Source organism: Eucyclogobius newberryi, unplaced genomic scaffold (genome assembly GCF_026437365.1).
Source record: "Eucyclogobius newberryi isolate DKJ021-1_F unplaced genomic scaffold, fEucNew1.0.hap1 SCAF_17, whole genome shotgun sequence".
NCBI lineage: Eukaryota > Metazoa > Chordata > Actinopteri > Gobiiformes > Gobiidae > Eucyclogobius > Eucyclogobius newberryi.
In genome coordinates, this window is record NW_027315801.1 from 14,313,964 (window position 1) to 14,337,380 (window position 23,417).

At 41.9% G+C, this 23,417-nt stretch overlaps 1 protein-coding gene across 3 annotated transcripts in view; it reads right to left on the minus strand.

The window, feature by feature from the left end:
* Nucleotides 1-23,417, minus strand: part of LOC140362955 (complement component receptor 1-like protein) — a 29,148-nt gene that overhangs the window by 1,871 nt on the left and 3,860 nt on the right. The window contains exons 2-14 of one of the 3 annotated variants that reach the window (XM_072449253.1): nucleotides 22,576-22,641; nucleotides 18,809-18,985; nucleotides 15,484-15,583; nucleotides 15,314-15,390; nucleotides 14,878-15,057; nucleotides 10,469-10,648; nucleotides 9,377-9,556; nucleotides 8,292-8,471; nucleotides 6,975-7,154; nucleotides 6,483-6,521; nucleotides 4,258-4,321; nucleotides 880-934; nucleotides 1-447 (exon numbers count right to left, since the gene is read on the minus strand). The exon at nucleotides 1-447 is cut by the window's left edge and continues 1,871 nt beyond it. In XM_072449253.1, coding sequence (XP_072305354.1) covers nucleotides 880-934; nucleotides 4,258-4,321; nucleotides 6,483-6,521; nucleotides 6,975-7,154; nucleotides 8,292-8,471; nucleotides 9,377-9,556; nucleotides 10,469-10,648; nucleotides 14,878-15,057; nucleotides 15,314-15,390; nucleotides 15,484-15,583; nucleotides 18,809-18,985; nucleotides 22,576-22,630 — 1,467 coding nt within the window. In that variant the 5' untranslated portion in view covers nucleotides 22,631-22,641 and the 3' untranslated portion in view covers nucleotides 1-447. Of the gene's footprint in view, nucleotides 448-879; nucleotides 935-4,257; nucleotides 4,322-6,482; nucleotides 6,525-6,974; nucleotides 7,155-8,291; nucleotides 8,472-9,376; nucleotides 9,557-10,468; nucleotides 10,649-14,877; nucleotides 15,058-15,313; nucleotides 15,391-15,483; nucleotides 15,584-18,808; nucleotides 18,986-22,575; nucleotides 22,642-23,417 lie in introns of all 3 variants that reach the window. The other 2 variants (XM_072449252.1, XM_072449254.1) reach the window with 2 other exon arrangements.

The window sequence follows — 23,417 nt, forward strand, 5'->3', positions numbered from 1 at the left end:
CGGCTGCAGGTGAGCGGTAGGTCAATTTATGATTGATACGTGGCAGGACAAATCGACAGTCCACACCATGAGGAAATAAGACTCCTGGGCCAAAAAAATCGTCCATTACGCCTTTAAATTATAAACCAGGGACATTTTGACAGTAAAAGGCAAATCAAGGAAATCTTTCCAGCTCAGTTTTAAATAGTCAGATTGTATTAAATGATACGAATGGACAAAAAAATAAAACTCACATTCTTTTTGCTTTTCACTATGCAGGGTCTCAGTCTTCCTAAAAAGAAAACAAGGTTGTTCATGGACTAAAGCAGTACTCTGGAGTCCCATGCAGTGCGACCGCTCAACTGCAGGTTAAAGGTCAAAGGAAAGTGCCACGCACAAGCCCAGGAGCACAATCACAGAGCAGCTTCACTTCAGATGTCCTCTCACTGGAGCTACTGGATGGCACCACTTGAAACAGAACAGAAAACGTCAGGAACAAGTTTAAAATCAAGTGCATTAGAAAGAACAAGTTAGATATGCAAAAGAAAACCTGTGAATAATTATAGAGAGGCATTAAAACGTTAATAACGCTTGAACCTAGAAGATGTGCAATGGAAGGAAGCCATTGCTCTTGTTGTTGTACTACTTGGCAGCCAAATGAACAGATGCATTAACCGCCACCTTCTGTAGTTGCGCGTCTTCAAAGTTTGTTTTTTACGCTATACCGTATTAAAAAAAGAAAAAAGAGAGATATAGAGACATTTAAATAACATGTTTTGCTTTCCAAATACTCTTCTTTTATTCTTTCTTTACATTAAGTGAATGAAGTGAAAGACTACTGCAGACTCATACCCATTTCAGGTGATGCCATGTGAACATGGCAGCCTATTTTCTTCTTACCTAGAGTTCTAAAGTTTCTCCTTCATGTGATGCTTCGGTATAGTTTTTCCGAGAGCTGAAATCCAACAATGACTGGTCAAAATGTATATTCATTTAGCAGTAGCGTTTACAAATACACCACACACCCAATGTCACAAAACTAGAAGTGAAAAATCATCCATCACCAAGGAAGAGGTCCTCCACCAACCACACAAAAGCACTAGACAGCTGAGCCGGAGCTGCCACTCTGAAAGCTCCCAAACCAGGGCAGAAATACACTGCCTGTCCAGATTCAACAAAGTAAATATGAGCCTCCTGCTGGATAACTGCTGCATGGGAGATGACCACGAGGGCTGGGTATTGCCTAGTACCTCACCATACACTAGGCATCCCGATACAGGGTACACGATATGATACGAATCCTGATGCATTAGAATGTCATGTTCACACTGTCCTCAGCATCAGGACAACTCTCATATGATGAAGTCACATTTTGAGCTCCTCAGACTCCGCCTTGTTTCAGCAGTCTGTAGGTTCAAACTCTGCAATTTCTAATGACTTTACCTTGTTTTTAGCCTATCACGAGACACATCTCTGTATCCATACACATATTGCCAAGAAATCCATCACAATATATCACGATATTGATATATTGAGCACAGCCCTGATGACCACTTTACATCCTCATAATATGAGGATGTAAAGTGCAAATTCTGCATGTCTTTTGAAATATTTTGGGAGTTTTAAATTCAAAATCAATCCCTCTCGTCAGATAACTAGGATTCAGATTTCCATTGCTTTGCCACTCAAGTCTCAAGGAAAGGCACTATATAAATCCTTTAAATTATTATTATTAGGCCCGAGCGCCACAAGCTGGCGAGAGGCCTATTAATCTCGTAAGGCCGTGCGAAGCACGGCTGCGAAAGTGCGCACGTAGTGCGCACGAAATCGAGCGCGAAGCGCTCGCCCACTTCCAAACACTCACTAACGCACTCCTTCACTCATGCACGCCCCGTGCATACTAATTAGTAGTAGGAAAATGGAACATTACCGTTGTAAACGGGCGAAGCCCGTGCAAAAGTGCGCACTAAACGAGCACTTTACATTGAGATGACGACCGCGAAGCGGTCGTCATCCCCATATAAAGCACTCATTTGCGCTAAGTAGCTCACGAATACATTCCCCATCTCTTGCATGTTCCGTGCATATAAGCATGTAATGCAAAAATTGAACACTATTACTGTATAGAGGGCCAAAAACACAAAGTGGGCGGAGCCCACTCAAAATTAACGAAAGTACCCGTCAGTGACCAGGGACCCACACCATGAGGTAGGAAAGCGCGAGCGCTTTCCGAAAATGTATAGTTTGATATTTGAAAAATGGGAAACATTGTTTTCGCATCGGAATATTATTCTTTCTTCTTCTTCTTACATTGACGAAAAGTCACAAAAATGTTCACACCTCTAAAAATCGTGCCTCTCTACATTCTGGCTATTTCCCTTTTCTAAAATAAAAAAAAATTGGCGCGTCAGCGCCCCCAAATGCATTGAGAGATGGGAAATGACCGGAGAAGGAGAAGGAGAAGGAGAAGGAGAAGGAGGAGAAGGAGAAGGAGAAGGAGGAGAAGGAGAAGGAGGAGAAGGAGGAGAAGGAGGAGAAGGAGGAGAAGGAGGAGGAGGAGGAGGAGGAGGAGGAGGAGGAGGAGGAGGAGGAGGAGGAGGAGGAGGAGGAGGAGCTTTCCTACCTCATGGTGTGGGTCCCTGGTCACTGACGGGTACTTTCGTTAATTTTGAGTGGGCTCCGCCCACTTTGTGTTTTTGGCCCTCTATACAGTAATAATGTTCATTTTTTGCATTACATGCTTATATGCACGGAACATGCAAGAGATGGGGAACGTATTCGTGAGATACTTAGCGCAAATGAGTGCTTTATATGGTCATCATCTCAATGTAAAGTGCTCGTTTAGTGCGCACTTTTGCACGGGCTTCGCCCGTTTACAACGGTAATGTTCCATTTTCCTACTACTAATTAGTATGCACGGGGCGTGCGTTAGTGAGTGTTTGGAAGTGGCCGAGCGCTTCGCGCTCGATTTCGTGCGCACTACGTGCGCACTTTCGCAGCCGTGCTTCGCACGGCCTTACGAGATTAATAGGCCTCTCGCCAGCTTGTGGCGCTCGGGCCTAATAATAATAATAATAATATAATTATTAATAGTATTGTTGTTATTGTTCATAATATTTGTGTTATTGTGAACAGTATTATTGTTTTATTAACAAAAATAGTACCGTGATTAACAATAATAGTATAATTAATAATAATATAATTCTAATAAAAACATTCTCCAACACAGAGGAACTAGTCATTACTCAAATATGTGCTCCAAGACAGAAAACCTTAATGCAATGCCCTGAATTGAGGATTTAATATCTGCCACAATGTCAGAACAAGACAACAATCATTAATGTTTCTTTTTTAGGATTAGTAGAACTGCTGTGGCGTGCATCAACAATTACAGTGTTTGGTGAGCATCCAATACTTTTACTAAAATAAGGGATAAGTGATGATATATAAAGCAATAAAAGGAAACATGAGAAGAATATGAAGTCCCTGTTCAGTGTGAGGTCTCCTTAAGTCATGAAAGTCTGTGTCTGGTCACAATAATAACATATTGTTCTATAATGAACCTTGTTCTATAATGAACCTTGTCATCACTTGTATAAATGATCAGTTTCAGAAAAAGCAGTTATATCAAAAATACATATTTTCAACCCCAGATAGGCATTAGGAAAATTGTTGGGATGTAAATGATTGGGAATTGCCTTTTTTGATTTCATAAAGCTGATCACATCCTAAAAGAATAATCATCTATTCGTGAATGTGAGGAAATGAAGGATTTCACTATATATATATATAAATATTAATATTAATATTAATATATATATATATATATATATATATATATATATATATATATATATATATATATATATATATATATATATATATATATATATATATATATATTAATATTAATATTAATATTAATATATATATATATATATAAATAGTTTCTTCTCATTCCAATTGTAACACTATGTTGTTGGTGGCTACATCCACTCGTATTTGTTCACTACAATATGACTAGGCACAGATTTGATTACAACACCTGCCTGTGTTGAAGAATGCCTAAGATTAGAGCCCAACAAACAAAATGTCTCTATGCCAAACACACACACACACACACACACACACACACACACAGCCTTAACACGAATGCCCAGAGCCAAGACAAGAGTGACACAACAGCAGCTTGAGCAGGTGTTAGAGGCTGACGTGAGGTTAGGCTGAGCATCCACAAGACACGTTAGTCGAGCCTGACATAAAGTGTAATAAACATACCGTTTCGCTTTCTTGATGAATCCAAAGTAAATGCAACATCCAACAACAGCGCTGCCACAGATGGCTAAAAAACAAGAGAAATACCCAGACATAAGAGGGAGCCATGGCAACATAACCATGACAACATCATGTAGAAATACTTCAAACATATTAGACATATTAGCAGGGCTGCAACTAAACCAAAGTGGGTAAAAGATATTGTTATCAAATGTCTCATTTAGTCATGATATAGATATATGAGTGTTGTTGGTGTGGTGGGAGAATCACTCGTGTCAGAAGCTGTGTCTCTGCTTGTTTTCAGGTTCATTGGTGATAAGGATTTGCCAGTTCCTTTTTGAGGGATAATTGTGATTTTTCACAAGAATAACCTCTGCCTATAACTTATTTGACCACAGTCTGCTTTATTGTACAATAGGTTTTTATTTGCTCTAATAACCTTCTCACCAAGTTATATCTTATTTTAAGATCCTCAGAACACATTCTGATTCAGTGTTGGCATTTGTGAATAAACAAGCCCATTGTTGTGTTAAGTGTCTGCATAAGCAGCAGTGGGCCTACCCTTTTAGACCACCAGATGGCACCATAGAGTGAACTAACACAGTATCGAAAATGTGTAACACACACCTTAACGCACTTATTCCTAACCATGGGGTCGGGACAAATTTAGGCCCCAAGAGATTCTCAGGGGTCCCCTCAGGGGGTCCCTCAGGGGGTCCCTCAGGGGGTCCCCAAGGGGGTGTTGAAAAAGAGGTCCGCATGAGACTGTGTGATATTCAATGAAAGAATGGCATGTTAATAACTTCTACAGTATTAAGTATTTTATAATTATTACTGTTCTATAACATCTATAATTAATCCTAATATATTTTCTTATAGTAGCATTGCAGGTAGAAGGACGTTTGGGTCCCCAATGTATCCACAGTTCACATCTGGGTCACTGGGGTAAAGGTTGGGAACCACAGCCTAACGCATCATCGACCCATCACTACTTTCATTTTGTGTCTTTGCACCAATGTTTTTCAGCAGTCCCAGTCTCTTTGTGCCCAGTTTGTGTTCAGTGTATTAGATCTGTTTTTAAACACTAATAAATTCAAATGGAAATAGAATAGCAATCAGGCTTTAAAATGAGGCCGTACGATCACATAAATGTGATTATATTCAAGATAATACATATTTTTTTCTGCTGTAAACAGTTTTGGCTTAATGGCTGGGTGTGTTTTTAATCAAACTTTGTCAAGTTTCAATGAATCTGGTGGTAGTTGCAGCCCTGCGTTTTGAATAAATAGAATGTTAAGTTCCTGTTTATGTCAGATGAACATGTCATGTGGTGGTCAGGTTAACGATGCCTCAGGGGTGTCAAACTGATTTTGGGCCACGGGCCAAATTTCGACGCTCAGGATTTTTACATAACGTAAAAATGAAATAAAAACAGGAATAAATAGCTTTACATGGCCTAGAAATAGTTCTACTTGGACACTGATGCATGAATCTGCAGCGGGTGAAACTGAGTCCATAATCATGCATCAGCAGCAGTAACAGGAACATGGACTTGTGGACATATGATTTCTGATATGAAGTGTTCACAGACGTGTTTCTGCTCAAACTCAATATGAGCTAACCTTATTTTAGTGACAAATGATTCATGTAGTGAATCAAAGGAGTGCATTGTGTTTGTCTTCACAATCAGATCCACAGCAGCTTCACTCTGTCATGTTCATACTTTATTACACTCTGACCTGTGTTTTTACCTGTGGTTTGTTCAGATGTTTTACTCACAGAACTGTAATCACAGAAGTTTATTTTCTTGTTGTTAGCTCCACATTATCGCCTCTTTTAGCACAGCGCTAACGTCCACAAAACAGTCTCCCTCTTTATTCCACGTCTTTCCTAAAACCACACGTCTCTTTCCTGCTCAAACCTCTGCTCAAGTCTGTCAAGTGAGCGGCGTGCGTCAGCACTTCTCAGCCCTGAGCACTTGCTCCAGCAGCACACACAGCAGCCCAGAGTAGTGCGGGCGCTAGGAAAGATTGTGGAACTTGTAGTTCTAGCAATAAAAATGCTATATATCTATCGGAAATCGGGCCAAATTAAAACGTCTGGGGAGCATCTTTGACACCCCTGCCTCACAGAGTGATGCACTGAATGTGTTTGAATTCAGGGGGCATACATTGTATTGAGATATGCTGCGTATATAGTGTGTACATGTATAAAAAAAGAGCACTTACCACCCAGTACGCCGAGTACGATCTTTAATATATTGCTTGCTGCTGAAAAACAAATTGAATAGATTAAGATGCATCATGAAGCTATTATTTCACTGTAAAGGTGAAAGTGATAATTGTGTGAGGAAAATCTGTATCGGCGTCACAGAGGACGGTTATGGAACGATCTAATCGAAGAGGAGAATAAGGAGGAGTATTTAAAGTACAGAGAGACAGCAAATGAAACGATGTGTTAAGTGTGAGAAGGAGGCACAGACAGGCCAACGTGAAAGAATAATGAGGGCTGAAAGATTAAGGGGAATTCAAGTCCAATTTGAATGGAAGAACAAAATATCCCATCTTCACTGTTTTCATGTATGAATCCTGCAAGAGAGTCTTATTATTTATGGCAAATCCATAATATATTGAAATATATGCCAGTAGAAATGCTGGTAAGTATTTCCCAAAATCATTCAGCCTCAAGAAGAACAGTCTTTGACAGAAGTAAAAGCTCACTTGTGCATTGTGGGAGTTCTGGAGACCACTGACTATTGAGGGCACATGTCAGGGTACTGGCGCCGTTCATTGTGTATCCACTTTTGCACTTAAACCTCACAGAGTCCAAGTACTTATAAGAGGGACGCAATCCCACCTCCAGCTCGCCGTGCTTTACATCAGGAGCCGCGCATTCAATAGCTACAGCCAGAGAAAACTCAAATGAGCCTCAATAAACGCTGCATTTGCAGTCGCAACTAAGGCAAGAGAATAGTCTATTCATTCATCAAATATTGAGGTCATACTCGTAAAAGTACTATACCAATAGTTTGAAATTAGTATAGTATAATACAAATCATTTATTTTGTGATGTATACATGATTGGCTTACTCCTTATGACATCCAGTGCCCAATAAGAAATCATTTCTGACTGAAGCTAAACTATTTACATCTATGCTTTACCGCTATAGCACCTACAAAAGAAAGAGCATATGATCTAATTATGACTCTGTTTGGTGGTATAGAACCTGTGGTAAATATTTTAATATATTTTAAATCAGTCAAGTGGCAGAATCCCTTAGCCCATGTCATCAATTTGCAACATCCCATCCAAAATGCAATGACAAGTTACACAACACAACACTTTAATAACGGTTTAAACAATATTTATAAGTAAAGAATTTTTTTATCAGTAGGGGTGTAACGATGCACAATGACATGATGCTTCATGATTCTTATATGTCACGATACGCACCGTGAATAAGTCTCGATGCGAAATTGACAGATGCACGCTGAAAAAAACGGTAAGATTCCACCGCAGACACGTCCTGATGGCCCGCTGAGCTAAATACTTAATTAAGGGGTTCTCAAGTGTGGGGCGCGCCCGTTTGAAAAGACGCAAAGCCGTGCCAAGGGGAGCGCGAGACATTTGGAGAAATGTGCACACATTACGCATGACATGTTGGCGGTAAATTCATCTTTTCAGTTGACCTGCCCTGAGATGACCTGCCCTGAGATGACCTGCCCTGAGATGACCTGCCCTGAGATGACCTGCCCTGAGATGACCTGCCCTGAGATGACCGGCCCTGAGATGACCGGCCCTGAGATGACCGGCCCTGAGATGACCTGCCCTGAGATGACCTACCCTGAGATGACCTACCCTGAGATGGGCCAATAATCCGACATTGTAGTTGCATAATAACAAACTAAAAGAAAGAAAGTTTAGAAGAGTATGACCTCATTGACAACTGGTAAGCTCTTCTCACAGCCTTAGTCACAACAGACTTGTGTGATAGTTTTAAAATGATTTCTCTGCTTTTCATTAGGCGGGGGACTTACACTTGCACTCTGGAAGTTTGGGAGACCACTGACTGTAAAGGTCACAGGTCACGCTGGGCTGTCCTGTCATATTGTGTCCAGAGAGGCATGTAAACACCACAGTGTCCTTGTACTTATAAGAGGGACGGGAACCATCCACCAGCACACCACCCTCCACTTTGGGAGCTGTGCACTGTATCACTATGAACACAAGAAGAGGGATGAACAAGGAAAATACAACTTTTATCACCATTGTCGAAATATAAATGGGCTCAAACTACAACAAATCAAGATAAGCTTTATCATGCACAGATGTTTAAGTCCACCTTCCAGCTAAGGACTCTGGTCAAGATCCTGGCTCAATATCTGGACAAGCATCCTCAGGTGTTCACTGTGTGACAGTTTGCATCATTAAAGGGTCTAATGTAGAGGGCCTTCCCCATTAGGTCGAAAAACTAAGTACCCAGTACCAATAAATACTAAAACAAGCATCCAAAGAAGATGCTCATTTGCTTCCTTCATGAACGGTTTTAGAATAGTCCATCTTTATCAGGACGTATATAAATAAGACTGCAGGGTACTAGAGAAACTAGTATTGTTGTTACTGTGTGTTGTGCTGTGGTTAGGATCTGGGGTTCATAGAACCACTTTGTTTATTATCATTAAGGTATCAAAATCTGCATCGAGCCTTTTCCTTAGTATCAAAATAGAAAAAGAAATGTTTCTATTTCGAGAACTCAATATATATCGGTTGGCATAGACCAATATTTTGTCTGGGACAACTCCCACAATGACAAGACACAATAATTAGTCTGGAAGTGCCTCATGTTAAACCACAGACAAAACAGTGAAAACTGAATAGTGTGAGTAGAAAATCAGTGTCGTTAACACGTTTAAAGCCCAAAAGGGTTATGCAAGAATGAATTAATGCAAAAGGACACAACATGGCTGCTGCCCACCTTCTAATCACCATAATATAAAAAGAAATATATTGGTCCTGGTTTAGTTTTGACATTTTCATTTTGACACAATTTGACTAAGATTAAGATTTTAGCTTTGATTAAAAAAACTAAATATTCAAAGATGTATTTCTCCATGTTACGTACTTGTACACTGGGGTATTGTTCCAGACCACTGGCTCTTCTCTCCACAGGTCAGCACACTGTCCCCCCCTGTTAACTTGTATCCCTCTGAGCACTTCAGCGTAACCTTCTCTGAGTATTTGTACGTGGGACGAACATCCACCACCTCACCGTCTTTGATTTCAGGAGCCTTGCATTCAATTGCTGTGGAGAGAAAAATGTTGGCCAAATTTAAAATATTATTTGACTATACACAGTTTTTGCTGATGAAATGAATGAAATTAAATCGTAATCTGTAACTCATCGATTACATCAATTCGCTCATTTGTTAAAAATATTTACACAAAAAATGCCCCAGACTTTTGGTGGTCATCAATATTTAGTTGATACAATTTTCATTAAAAACACTTATTTTCAGTAGTTCATCTGTACACTCAAAAGTAAAAAAAATAAAAAGAAGAAAAAGAAAAAAAAAAGAGCAAAAATTGACCCAACATTGTCACTTCACTGCTAAATCCAGATCCTCCAGTACATAAACTACTGTATTTGTTATTAATGTGTAATAGTTTGAAATATGAACAGATAGATTAGTGGGTTGTTCAGAAGGGGCAGAACTGAAACATATTGGAAACGGGGGGCCACAAACTAGATGTGAATACTGTGAATCATTTGTATAGGTGAATTTAAGACGACAATGACCGAGCCACTGGAATCATAATAATGGCCCCTTCAGACCGCGGCGTCCAAAGTGTCCAGTTTACATTCAAAGTCTATTTAAACGTGCGTCGAAACCTGCGTTTTCCACGGTGTCACGCTGCACAGCCCGCACTCCGCACCCCCATGTCTGTGCTCCGGAATGGTGCTGACGCCCTCGCCCAAACCGCACGTCATCTCACCCATGGCTTTCTTCATATTAGCAGTGTTTGTTGCGCAAAATTACATTGAACCGTTGCTTGTCAATGCCCCAGTTATTGAGCATTTTTCCTTAATCTGACGCGCTCGGCTGTGTGGGATCCGCAAAGTTCCTTGGGCATGCAGGGTCGCACAGCGTAAACAAAACTAGAGTTTAAACAAACAAAAGAGTGGCAGGTGAGAACAAGGACCAGTTATACTCACGGTTGCATTTTGGAAGCTCGGGAGACCACTTGCTGTTAATGTCACAGGAAACACTGTCTGAGCCCACTATGTCGTAGCCAACATTACAGCGGAACGTGACCGACGTCAAGAGAGAGTAGGGGGGACGCGAACCAGCCGCCACAATCCCAAACTCGATTTTAGGATCTGGACATTCCACCACTGGAAATTATAAAAAACATTTTAGTAAATTTTGTTTACGATATTGAGAAGCTTGGATTTCAAAATGCTGCACTATGTATTGCATAATCTTTGTAGAAATATTGGACAAAACCCATCTCCTGTGTAACTCGAAATATAGAACAAAATGTATCTACCATCTGACAGAAATTTTAATTCAGTTCAAATTCCAAAATCATTTCAAAAAGTGATTGCATCATTCTGTGGATTCTGTGTTTTGCACGTTTCCTCGCACTTCCTCTGTGTAAACGCTCTTTCTCACTGCAGCCACACTTTTGTACCAACAACACAAAACCTTTCATCAACAAACTGTGCAGAGGACTTTTGTAGACAAACTAGATAAAAGGAACACCAATGTACAATAAACTAGTGTCCTGGCTAAGGGTGCATCGATATATCGGCCTAGTATGGGTATCGGCCGATATTCATATCATTGAGTAATATATCAGTCCGTGATGTTACGTCTTGGTAATGAAGGTGTTGACTCTGCCGTACCTTCAGAAACAGGAAGAAAACAACAGCTCATGGACAGAGGCTGTTTTCTTAGAACAGAACACTGTAAACTTTATCCAGTCTTTAGACAAAAGACCCAGAGATGACAAAGTTACAGACTTTTAAAAGCTCTAGAAAAGTTTTAGACGAAACATATTATATATAAGCGCGGCAAATTCACTCGCGACCTAGAAAAAATCCGACTAGTTTTCCTCCTGAACGATCAGTTTGACACGATTCCTCCAGATAACTTTAGTGTGAGGTTTAAAGAAGGAGAAAACTAGTGTGATCAGACACAGAGGAGAGAGCGTCTCTGCTGCTGTTAAAGGAGGCGGAGCAACACGAGGATGACAGACTTTAGTCAGCGAAAGAATTTAAATTCACAGAATGGAAAAGTGTCGGCTGATTTTTCCCTTTATAAAGAATAATCATATCATAGCCAATAGTCGAATATCTCAACACAGTGCTAAACACAGTGCTCAGTATCAAACCTTTTCCTGTTTTTCCTCCAAAGAAGGGTATTATGACATAGATGGTATTGGCCACAGATTTGCCCATAACATTGGTGCACCCTTTGACCAGATTATTACAGCTTTTGGTCAAAGAAGGAGGCAATTATGTTTGGATTTACACAAGGCAAGCAATCTTTGGTGCATTAAATCATAATACATTCCGGGAGTTACCGGTATAATAGTTATTAAAAGCTTAGACAAATGCTAGTGAGAATAAGAGAATTTGGGGAATGGAGCATAGGACCTATCAGAATTCTCCTCTGGAGATGCAGATTCTATGAATAAATGCTCCAAAAACCAGCCTCCACGAGCTCCGCTGAGGTCCAGTAGTGTTATGTAGACTCCCAGCTGAGTGCGTGTGCCTTGGTATGGACAAGTCTATTTACAATCAATGGACATTTCAGAATTGAATTTATTACATAGGCATTGCATTAGCTTTCTTCCATCTGAAAAACATTGCCAAAAAAAAAAATATAGCGTCCCAACCAGACTTGGAGAGACTCATCCATGCGTTTGTCTCCAGTAGATTAGACTACTGTAACGGCCTGCTCACTGGCCTCTCCAAACAAGCTGTAAAACAGCTGCAGTACATCCAGAACACTGCTGCTCGGGTACTGACTAGAACCAGGAAGTACCATCACATTAGTCCTGTTCTCAGGTCTCTGCACTGGCTCCTGTGGCTCAGAGAATAGACTTTAAAGCAGCTCTGCTTGTGTACAAGTCTCTCCATGGCCTAGCACCAAAGTACATCTCGGACATGTTAGTGCCATATGAACCATCTCAGACTCTGAGGACCTCAGGGACCGGCTTCCTGCTGGTGCCCAGAGCTAAGACCAGACACGGAGAATCTGCGTTCCAGTTCTATGGGGCAAAGGGCTGGAATAGCCTTCCCGAGGTCGTGAGACAGGCCCCCACCCGGCGGGGGAGACTGTTTTGTTTAGCCGCGCCTATGACTAAAAAACTTTTACTTTTACATATCCACGCTAGGCTACGTCACGGGGTGGGCGGGGAACGCATGCTCACGCTGAAACCACTGTACTCTCTAAGCTCTGCGCATGCGCAATTGCGCACTGCTCCAAAGGTCTCTGCGCACAGAAAATCTACACCGCGCACAAAATAAAAATCCAACCGGAATTGAAAATATGTTAAACACATAAAAATGTATTCAATGAGATTTAGTGAGTGACAAGCAAGAACTGGGCTGGCATACAAGGATTTTTCCGGTGGGCTGATGGGTAATGGGCCCTACCGGAGTTTGTGTGTTTGCTCAGGCAAGAAGAATTAGAGGGACCATTGGCTGAGACTACGTCACGGGTTGGGCGGGGGAGGCAGATGGCTCTTCACGAGGGTGGGAGGCGAATCTCAAACTAAGCCATCTGCATTTCCGAGTTTGAGAGCCGGGTCCAAGATATGGGTGATATTTTATAACTATTATGTTATGGGTGTTGCACAACACTTATTATGATCAAATATACCCTTAAAGTAGACTACGAAACGGGAAAAATAGCATGATATGGAACTGTTAACATTTCCGTGTGCTGTATTAATTTCTGTTTGTATGTTGTACTGTTGTGTCATCTTCCTTGGGACTAAGGATGTAAATTAGCTTTGTAGCGATAATCCATCATATTTATATTTGTTCAATAAAGATGTTCATTAATGTGCATTGTCCTGATTAAATAAATATCTGGTATATCAAGCCTTGAAATAATTATTTTTACGTCCCTGTCAACATGACAGGTACCAATCATTTGGTACCCGTCATGGCTAATTCTGAAAGTGTGTGTTTTATTGATGTGTAATTTATTTGGCTTCATGCTGTCGCTGCCAACATTAAAGACACAGTAGACACAGTGGTCTTTCCTCGTCACCACCTCAGTCACAGTGAAGCATAGTGCTACATACACTTCCTCATATTTCCTCGTCTTATTAGCTTTTGGGTGACTTTTGTTTGTTTTGTTATTAGGGATGTCACAATATTCATTTTAGTCACGATTATCATGAGGAGAAATATCACGATTTTACGATTATTCACAATTATCAGAAAAAAGTAAGGAAACATTTATGTTGTATTTTTTTTTTAAACAATTAACTTCCCTACTCTTTAATACAGTGTATTTTTTTAAAAATAAAATGGCCACAAATGGATTAAATAATATAAAAGTATGCTTATTGGCCCCTCATTGTAGCTCATTTAAGCATTATATCATTTATTAGTGAGATAAGCTCCATGGTAACACTCGGGGGAGGAGCTTGAAACTTTCCTTTGGCTGACGCCAACAACAGATTAGTGAAGAATGAAAAAAGCATTTACAGGTAAGATGGAACTACCCGTCTCCTCTTCTCTCTTTCCCTCCCTCTCCCTCTGGGCCGCTCTGGTGGAGCGTCCAAAGCGTCCGAAAATTAGCGTCGGTCAGTATGTCCAGAGACTTTATTTTTGAGTGGGTCAAAACCGTGTCCGACCTGTTATTTCGAGGCTTGTATATAATAAAAAGTAATTTGGACTTTTGGATTTTTATAGTTTTAATTATGTATACCGTTCCCTCACTCCCGGGGGGAAAACTAGCAGAAAGTGCAAGCGTTTGAAACACTGTAGAAGAAGACGTCAGGAGACACATCACATTTTCCTATATTTTAAGCTTCAAAAGGCTGTGTGTTTTATTACAATCAGACTCATATTCACAGAGAAATGAGTCTGATGAGGAAGTGAATCTAGACGCGGCTGAACACAAAGACACACGTGGAGCAAGCGATGTACGACGATCTGCAGTTTAGAAGCTGCCGCATTAAAATGAGACTTTCTTGGCCCGACCTGCCCCACGAGTCAAAAGACAATCTGTGCATCACTACAATGGACCATACTTCTGTGTAAATATCACATACAACGTGGGCACCTGCGGCTTATTGACAGGTGCAGCCGGTACATGTACAAGTTCTATTTTCTTTGTATATATATTTTTTCTTTAGAACATAAAACAAGAACAAAAACCCCAAAAGAAAGGAATAAAATATAAATCAAAAAACATCAGAACCGGGCCGGAGCAGAGAGAAAATAAGGGAATGGCATCTAACAAAAAAGAACGGTTAAAGCATAGAGTCTAAAATAACTGTCCCATTTTGTCCATTGTTTGTGAAATTTGTCCAGAGTCCAGGGGTTATTTTATTTGGACTTTTCTCATGTTGTGCAGTCTTGTTGAATGTACTTACAGACACATGTTGGTGGCGCTTTGTCGAATTCTCTGTTGTCCAAGCACACCAGGCTTTTTGAGCCGTTTATTTTGTACTTTCCTTCACAACTGTACGTGACGACCTCCGAGAACTGGTAGTCCTCCTTAACGGGACTGAAGTATCCGTTAGCGATTTGATTTGGCGGATCACACCTGATCACTGGAAAAATAACATGAATTATGTTTTAAATAGCATGGAATACAGGTTTATTGTTACATTGGGTTTTAAGGTCAGCAACATTTCAACTTCAAGAAAATATCTAAAGCTTTGAACAGAAGCAGTGTTAAAACATTAAGCCATTTGTGGTTATTTTTTCAGGCCATTCACTTTTCCGCATAGTTCTTGTACATTTAAAAACTGATTATAGTTATGAGAAGTTTGGAATTAAAATGATGTAATAATAAAATCCACATACCTTCACAAACAGGAAACCGGCCTTCCCAGCCCTTTGATGTACAGTACATTTTATTTTCTCTTCCCACAGCATAATAGCTAAGGTAAAGACAGAAATGTAAAAGTAATTAAGACACAGCACAAATTTAGAATAATGAGGAAATACTGAATAATTGTATTCAAATGACTAACCCTTCGTTACATTTAACATGAATTATAGCTCCAAACTCAGTGCCTTGTGAGTAATCGACATGTCCATTGATCACCTCTTCAGCAGAACCACAGTTTTTTACTGAAAAACAAATGTAAATACAATTATTCTAAATTATTATTATTTTTAAATGAATAAAAAGGTGTCACAAAATTAAACTTATCGAGTAAGGTAATAATTATTCAAATGAGAGTATAATTTTTTTTAAACTTTGTTAATACAATAGTGAACGCAGAAATCGAGATTTAAAGTCATAAATAATGCATGAATAAATACTGTATTTTCTGGACTATAAGTCGCATCAGAGTATAAGTCGCACCAGCCAAAAATGCATAACAGAGAAGAAAAAACATATCCAAGTCACACTGGAGTATAAGTCGCATTTTTTGGGAGGAAATTTATTTGATAAAATCCAAGACCAAGAACAGACATTTAATCTTGAAATGCAATTTAAAATAATAAACAGATTGAAGAACGAACAACATGGTGAATAGGTGTGCTATACGTAACACCTTCAGCTACATGACGCATAGAACAATGTAGCTCAGACCCCAACACTCTAGCCCAGACCCCAACACTCTAGCCCAGACCCCAACACTCTAGCCCAGACCCCAACACTCTAGCCCAGACCCCAACACTCTAGCCCAGACCCCAACACTCTAGCCCAGACCCCAACACTCTAGCCCAGATCCCAACACTCTAGCCCAGATCCCAACACTCTAGCCCAGACCCCAACACTCTAGCCCAAACACTAACACTCTAGCCCAGACCCTAACACTCTAGCCCAGACCCCAACACTCTAGCCCAGACCCCAACACTCTAGCCCAGACCCCAACACTCTAGCCCAGACCCCAACACTCTAGCCCAGACCCCAACACTCTAGCCCAGACCCCAACACTCTAGCCCAGACCCCAACACTCTAGCCCAGACCCCAACACTCTAGCCCAGACCCCAACACTCTAGCCCAGACCCCAACACTCTAGCCCAGACCCCAACACTCTAGCCCAGACCCCAACACTCTAGCCCAGACCCCAACACTCTAGCCCAGACCCCAACACTCTAGCCCAAACCCCAACACTCTAGCCCAAACACTAACACTCTAGCCCAAACACTAACACTCTAGCCCAGACCCCAACACTCTAGCCCAGACCCCAACACTCTAGCCCAGACCCCAACACTCTAGCCCAAACACTAACACTCTAGCCCAGACCCTAACACTCTAGCCCAGACCCTAACACTCTAGCCCAGACCCCAACACTCTAGCCCAAACCCCAACACTCTAGCCCAAACCCCAACACTCTAGCCCAGACCCCAACACTCTAGCCCAGACCCCAACACTCTAGCCCAGACCCCAACACTCTAGCCCAGACCCCAACACTCTAGCCCAGGACCTTGTCAGTGTGAAAATAACGAATCATTTCACATATAAGTTGTTCTGAAGTATAAGTCGCATCCCGACCAAAACTATGACAAAAAGGTACGACTTATAATCCGGAAAATACGGCATGTATTGATAGCAATATTGGCTAAAGCAATAATCCATTTTGCAACTAACTAAATATATCATAACACAACCAAGGTCCTCCGTCTGACAGAAAATTGGAAGAAATTATTTTATTTGAAGACTACATTTTTCAAGTTCTCCCACTTAGAAATGATGAAGGGGTCTGACATTTTCATTGTCGGTGCATTTCCACTGTGAGAAAAAAGAAATCCGGCAATTACATTGTACGATTTTTTTGTATAAACTCCAGAAACCTGAAGTTTGACCTCTGTAATTGTAAACAAAGGCTTCTGTACCAAATATTTAACACTGATTTTCTCAAGTATTCAAATACTTATTTGCAGCAATAACGTACAAATAAATTATACAAATAAATCATACAATGTGATTTCTGGATTGTTTTCATCTGAGACATTCACTGCTGGGTCAAATTGGTAATACATTTAACATTAAATAGAGTCTGAACGCAACTACACTTGAACAATTTTGTCAAAATTCCTAAAAAATTTTGTCTGAAATTTCTATTCCAATTAACTTAATTTTAACATATTGTATTATAATTTTAATTTGATATCTATTTGATAGTGAATCGGTTTTTCACCTATTTAACCCTCCATCCATCCATCTTCTTCCGCTTTATCCGGGGCCGGGTCGCGGGGGCAGCAGTCTAAGCAGGGACTCCCAGACTTCCTTTTCCCAGACACTTCCTCCAACTCCTCCGGGGGGATCCCGAGGCGTTCCCAGGCCAGCTGAGAGACATAGTCCCTCCAGCGTGTCCTGGGTCTTCCCCGGGGGCTCTTCCCGGTGGGACATGCCCGGAACACCTCCCCAGGGAGGCGCCCAGGAGGCATCCGGAACAGATGCCCGAGCCACCTCAGCTGGCTCCTCTCGACGTGGAGGAGCAGCAGCTCTACTCCGAGCTCCCCCCGTGTGGCCGAGCTCCTCACCTTATCTCTAAGGGAGCGCCCAGCCACATGGCGGAGGAAACTCATTTCGACTGCTTGTATCCGCGATCTTGTTCTTTCGGTCACTACCCAAAGCTCATGACCATAGGTGAGGGTAGGAACGTAGACCGACCGGTAAATCGAGAGCTTTGCCTTTCAACTCAGCTCCTTCGTTACCACAACAGTCTGATGCAGCAACTGCATCATTGAAGCTAACCTTAACCCTAACCCTGCACCGATCCAACTGTCAATCTCACGCTCCATCCTTCCCTCACTCGTGAACAAGACCCCAAGATACTTGAACTCCTCCACTTGGGGCAAGGACTCCCCCACCCACTCTGCTCCTCCTGAATCCGAGGTTCGACTATCGGTCGGATTCTCCTCTCCAGTACCCTGGAATAGACCTTACCAGGGAGGCTGAGGAGTGTGATCCCTCTGTAGTTGGAACTCACCCTCCGGTCCCCCTACTTGAACAGAGGGACCACCACCCCGGTCTGCCAGTCCAGAGGCATGGTCCCCGACCGCCACGCGATGTTGCAGAGACATGTCAGCCAAGACAGTCCTACAACATCCAAAGACTTTAGGTACTCAGGGCGAATCTTCTGCCACTGAGGAGTTTCCGAACAACCTCAGTGACTTCAGCTTGGGTGATGGACGAGACTATTTAACCCTATTAAAAGTAATAATGACAGATATCAGGCTATTTCTTTTTAGTGCCAGTGTCATAACCAGCATAAAGGCTTTGTGACGGCTTTGGTCTGAGCACAAACTGAGTTCTGATTTACATAAGAGAGAGTTTTGTCATTTAGAAAAGAGAGCGAGTGAAAGAGTGCAGCCAGACTCTGAAGTGACACTTACTTTCACATATCATTTTCAAATCGCTCCATTGCCCGTTGGTGCAGGTGACAGTTCCAGATCCCAATGGTTTGTAGCCGACCTGACACGTGAATCTGACTGAGGTGCCGTCAGGCGCTGGGAACACAACCTCAGTGATCAGTTCCATGTTTTCTTTGCCTGTGGGTTTGTCACAATTACCTGTAAGAAACAAGGAGCAGGGGTTAGGGCTGTGCAAAGGACTCGAAGTGAGAAGAGGGCAATTCAAGATCACAGTATGCTGCTCTCTTGACTTTATTCGGCTGGATTGAGTGTTTTCGTCGTGTCGTTGCGATGTGTCTTGGCTCTGAGTCCCCCGGCTCCGGCCCCGCCCCCGGCTCCGGCCCCGCCCACCTGCCGGCGCCGTACAGCGTTTACGCAAAGGAGGAACTCATGAAACTGCGGACAACAGTCGTCTTACCCGGAGATCGTCACGTTATCCCGTCGCAATACTGACCTAACCTAATACTGATGTGCAATTCTGTCGTATGTGCAATTGCTGTTGCAATTCTGTCGTATGTGCAATTACTGTGAAATTCATGTGCAATCTATGTGCTGTCGTGACACATATTCATGTGCAATTACTGTCGGGATCACATGCAATGGTATTTATGTATTTATTTGTCTATGGGAGTTTTTATTTATTTATAGGAGATCTTCTACTGAAAGTGTTTTTCAGACTTCCTATAAGTGATCTGTTCTTCTGTATCTACCTCTGTATCTACCTGCGTTGCACCAATGAAATTTCCCCATGTGGGACAATAAAGGAATATCTTATCTTATCTTATCCAATTTGTAGTAAACAGCCTAGTAGTAAATTCAAATGATATAATTTGTGGCTCATTTGCCATTGGTTCTCATTTCTGAAACAACCATGTGGAAAGACGAATCCCGTGGTCATGGAACAGGTGTCAGTGTGTTTGAGAAGTGTCAAATCAGCATCGAGCAGAGAAAACATCTCAGGAGAAGCAGAAACTAAAGTACTACAGAGCTGAACCCTAGTGAGAGTGTTTGGGACGAGCTGGAGAAGGCTTTGAGCAGTGGTCACTCTCTCATCATCATTTCTGTTAGAAAAATGTATATAATTATCTCCTATTATTTTACTCTTATGTGTCGTGAAATGAACTGTATTAATGATGTGTTTTTTGAGCAACAGAGATGTGTCCAGTAACGCTCAAGGTCGACCTGCCCTGAGTGCTGTGAACATCTGCAGCGGAATCACGGTTTTAGGAGTGAACGGGAAAAGGGAAGCTCCCTTTCCCTTTTGCTCATTATTTGTTTGATGTCTTTTATTTTTATCTTATGTTCCAAGTTGCCTTGGCGTTTATCCCCCCTCCCCTCAGGCTCGGGCAACTTGTTTTATGTAACTATGGGCGTGAAGAAGTTTCAATAAATGCGGTGAGAACGGCCAAAGGAGCTCAGAACAAGCAGGGATCTGACCCTGGTCGCTTATTGTGACTGAGTCGTTTATCCTTGACCGTTCTCCTCGCGAGTAAAATATATTAATCTGTCTTGTCTTCCTTTCCTTGTTTACAGTGTTATAATTACTGTTGGGTCACCAGAGCCAACAATTTCTTATAGTTAATTTACTTAAATGTATTTATAATATGATTTCATGACCATTCAAGGCAGATCTATTTTACAAATGTCTTTAGCTTACTTGTTAGACATTTACTGTTCTGCCTCTTAACAGTCACTTTAGAAGACAAAGTATGTTTTTGCTAAACTTGTGTACTATTGAAGTGAATGATTTTATAGAAATGGCTAATTAATATGCGTGGGCAATAATTAATATGTATAAATACGGACCAATACCGCCTCTTCACATCCGATTCACATCAAAGTCGTTCCAGGAAACACGGAAACAGCCATAATCACTTTACAGTAGCCAATAAGAAAACTGGCAGGCAACGTTTACAATGTTGTGGTAGCATTTCACAAGCTACGCGCTTGAAAGTAGTGTCAAATGCTTTCCAAACTATTTATCATCGCTCAAATTTCAATTATTCACAAAAAGGTGTTTTATTCAGAATCAGATCAGAATCAGAATAGGGCTTATTGCCATTTGTCATGAACAAAATTTACAGACATATGAACTTGTCCTGGTGATTTGGTGGAGCACAAACATCAGAACATTGAACACTGAATACAAGATAACACAAGAACAAAAACATGAACACTGAGTACTTAACGGCATATGTACATAAAATATAAAGTTATGTAGTGCAATAGGAAGTGGTGATATGTACATAATAAAATACAAAGTTATGTGGTGTAATAGGAAGTGAACAGTGCAGTGCAAGGTGCTTTGGGAGTGTTCATGAGTCAAACAGCAGCGGGAAAGAAACTGTTCTTGTGACGGGAGGTTCTGGTCCGGATGGACCGTGGCCTCCTGCCTGAGGGGAGTGGCCTTCTGCCTGTGGGGAGTGGCCTTCTGCCTGTGGGGAGTGGCCTTCTGCCTGTGGGGAGTGGCCTTCTGCCTGTGGGAAGTGGCCTTCTGCCTGTGGGGAGTGGCCTCCAGCCTGAGGGGAGTGGCCTCCAGCCTGTGGGGAGTGGCCTCCAGCCTGTGGGGAGTGGCCTTCTGCCTGTGGGGAGTGGCCTTCTGCCTGTGGGGAGTGGCCTCCAGCCTGAGGGGAGTGGCCTCCAGCCTGAGGGGAGTGGCCTCCAGCCTGAGGGGAGTGGCCTCCAGCCTGTGGGGAGTGGCCTTCTGCCTGTGGGGAGTGGCCTTCTGCCTGTGGGGAGTGGCCTCCAGCCTGAGGGGAGTGGCCTCCAGCCTGAGGGGAGTGGCCTCCAGCCTGAGGGGAGTGGCCTCCAGCCTGAGGGGAGTGGCTCAAATAGTCCGTGTCCAGGGTGAGAAGGGACGACTGTGATCCGACCTGCTCGTCCCAGAGCCCAGAGATGGAAGTTCGCGGCCGATCACCTTCTCAGCAGAGCGCACAATGCGCTGTAGTCTTTGTTTGTCCCTGGCTGTGGCTCGACCCAACATTTTACAAGTGGGTCGGTAGGTAGGTTAATTCATTTTGTATTTTTTTACATTCAAGGCATAAAAAAATCCAAATTTGTTTGTAAAATCCACCCATCCACCCACCAACGCTGCGCTTTTTTTTCGGTGAGTCGGCAAGATATAAGAGAAAAAAAATATTTGGCATAATTTTGAAAAAAAAAAAAATTTTTACCGAGTCCGGCGGGTTGCGGCAGACAAATTTTTTGCCCTGCCTAATCGGGTGCATTTTAAGCACTTTCTAAGTCTAAGAAGGCACCGCACCCGGACAGAATAAAGAAGAAATATTGAAAAAGACAGGCTTATGTGCATATTATTAACAACATAGTCGATAAAATGTTCAGTCATATTTCCAACTTCACATTTTGTGAATATGATCAATTTAAGTAACATTTATCTAGAACTAAAAACAAAATAATTTAGACTCGGCCTTTAAGGCTGCTCGAGACCTAAGTCTAAGTTTTCCATCTAAAAATGACAAGCTGAGCACGCTTTTTAAACCCAAATGAGCCAAAAGAAAGTCACACTTGGACAATGGAGTCTAGCTTTGAAAGTAAACAAGTTTTATGAAACTGGCCGAGTCCTGACCGAGTTAATGTTGGAAAACAATACAATTTAAATGAATCTTCTGGGGTTGAAAATCCTCCAAAACTACAACATAAAGTTCCCCAAATCCCCACAATTTTAGCAGAATTAAAAATAAATGAAGCACTGAAATGATCCACGTAGCGTTCACGGTTCATGTACTCACCATAAACACTCCTGGCCACACCGAGGAAAACGAGAAACATCCAAAAAGCCTTCATTGCTCCGGTTCCTGTTAAAACCACATTGAGTTTATTGAGCTGATTGTGACACAATAATTTCGTACTTGCAACATATAAAACGAGCGAGGCACAAATAGCACTGTAAGAAGGTTAAAAGCTCTAAAAAGTAGATTTTGCATGATATGGGACCTTTAAGCCGTTCTCGCTTGGAGCCTCATATATTGGAGCTGTGCGTCGCGTCCTCCGGAGGCTGCAAGACGGTATCACACTTTTGTTACCATCACCTGCAGTGAGTATCATTTGCCCTTTTTTGGCTAAATATTGACGTTACACTGTGTGTTGACTCCGCTCCTGTGGCTTGACTGTTCATTGGCTTGTCTTGTTGTTGTATAATTCGGTTTTATCTTATTTTTTACCACCTGCGTGACCCGGTGCCTTATGAGTGTGGATGTAGGCCCAGATTGTTGAGCCGAATCTGTAAATGCCGCAAGTACAGAAGCCCCAGAGGTATCAATGTTGACACGGATATAAGCTGGCCCATCAACTGAAGAAGCAGACCGAATGACACTCTCTGATTCCTCTGAACACAAGAAACGAGATTGAGCACATCCGTCACTCTTTGAGGGGACGGAAAAGCCTTCATGGTCACAGAATTGGTGGCAATGCCAATGAAGATTGCCTTTTGGCTGGAAGTCAATGAGCTCTTTGCAACGTTGACTGAAAGCCCAAATTGTGACACTTGGGCCAGCAGAAAGGAAGTGTCTCTGAGTGCTTGGTCCCGACTCCGAGCACACACAAGCCAGTCGTCCAAGTACGGCAGAATTCT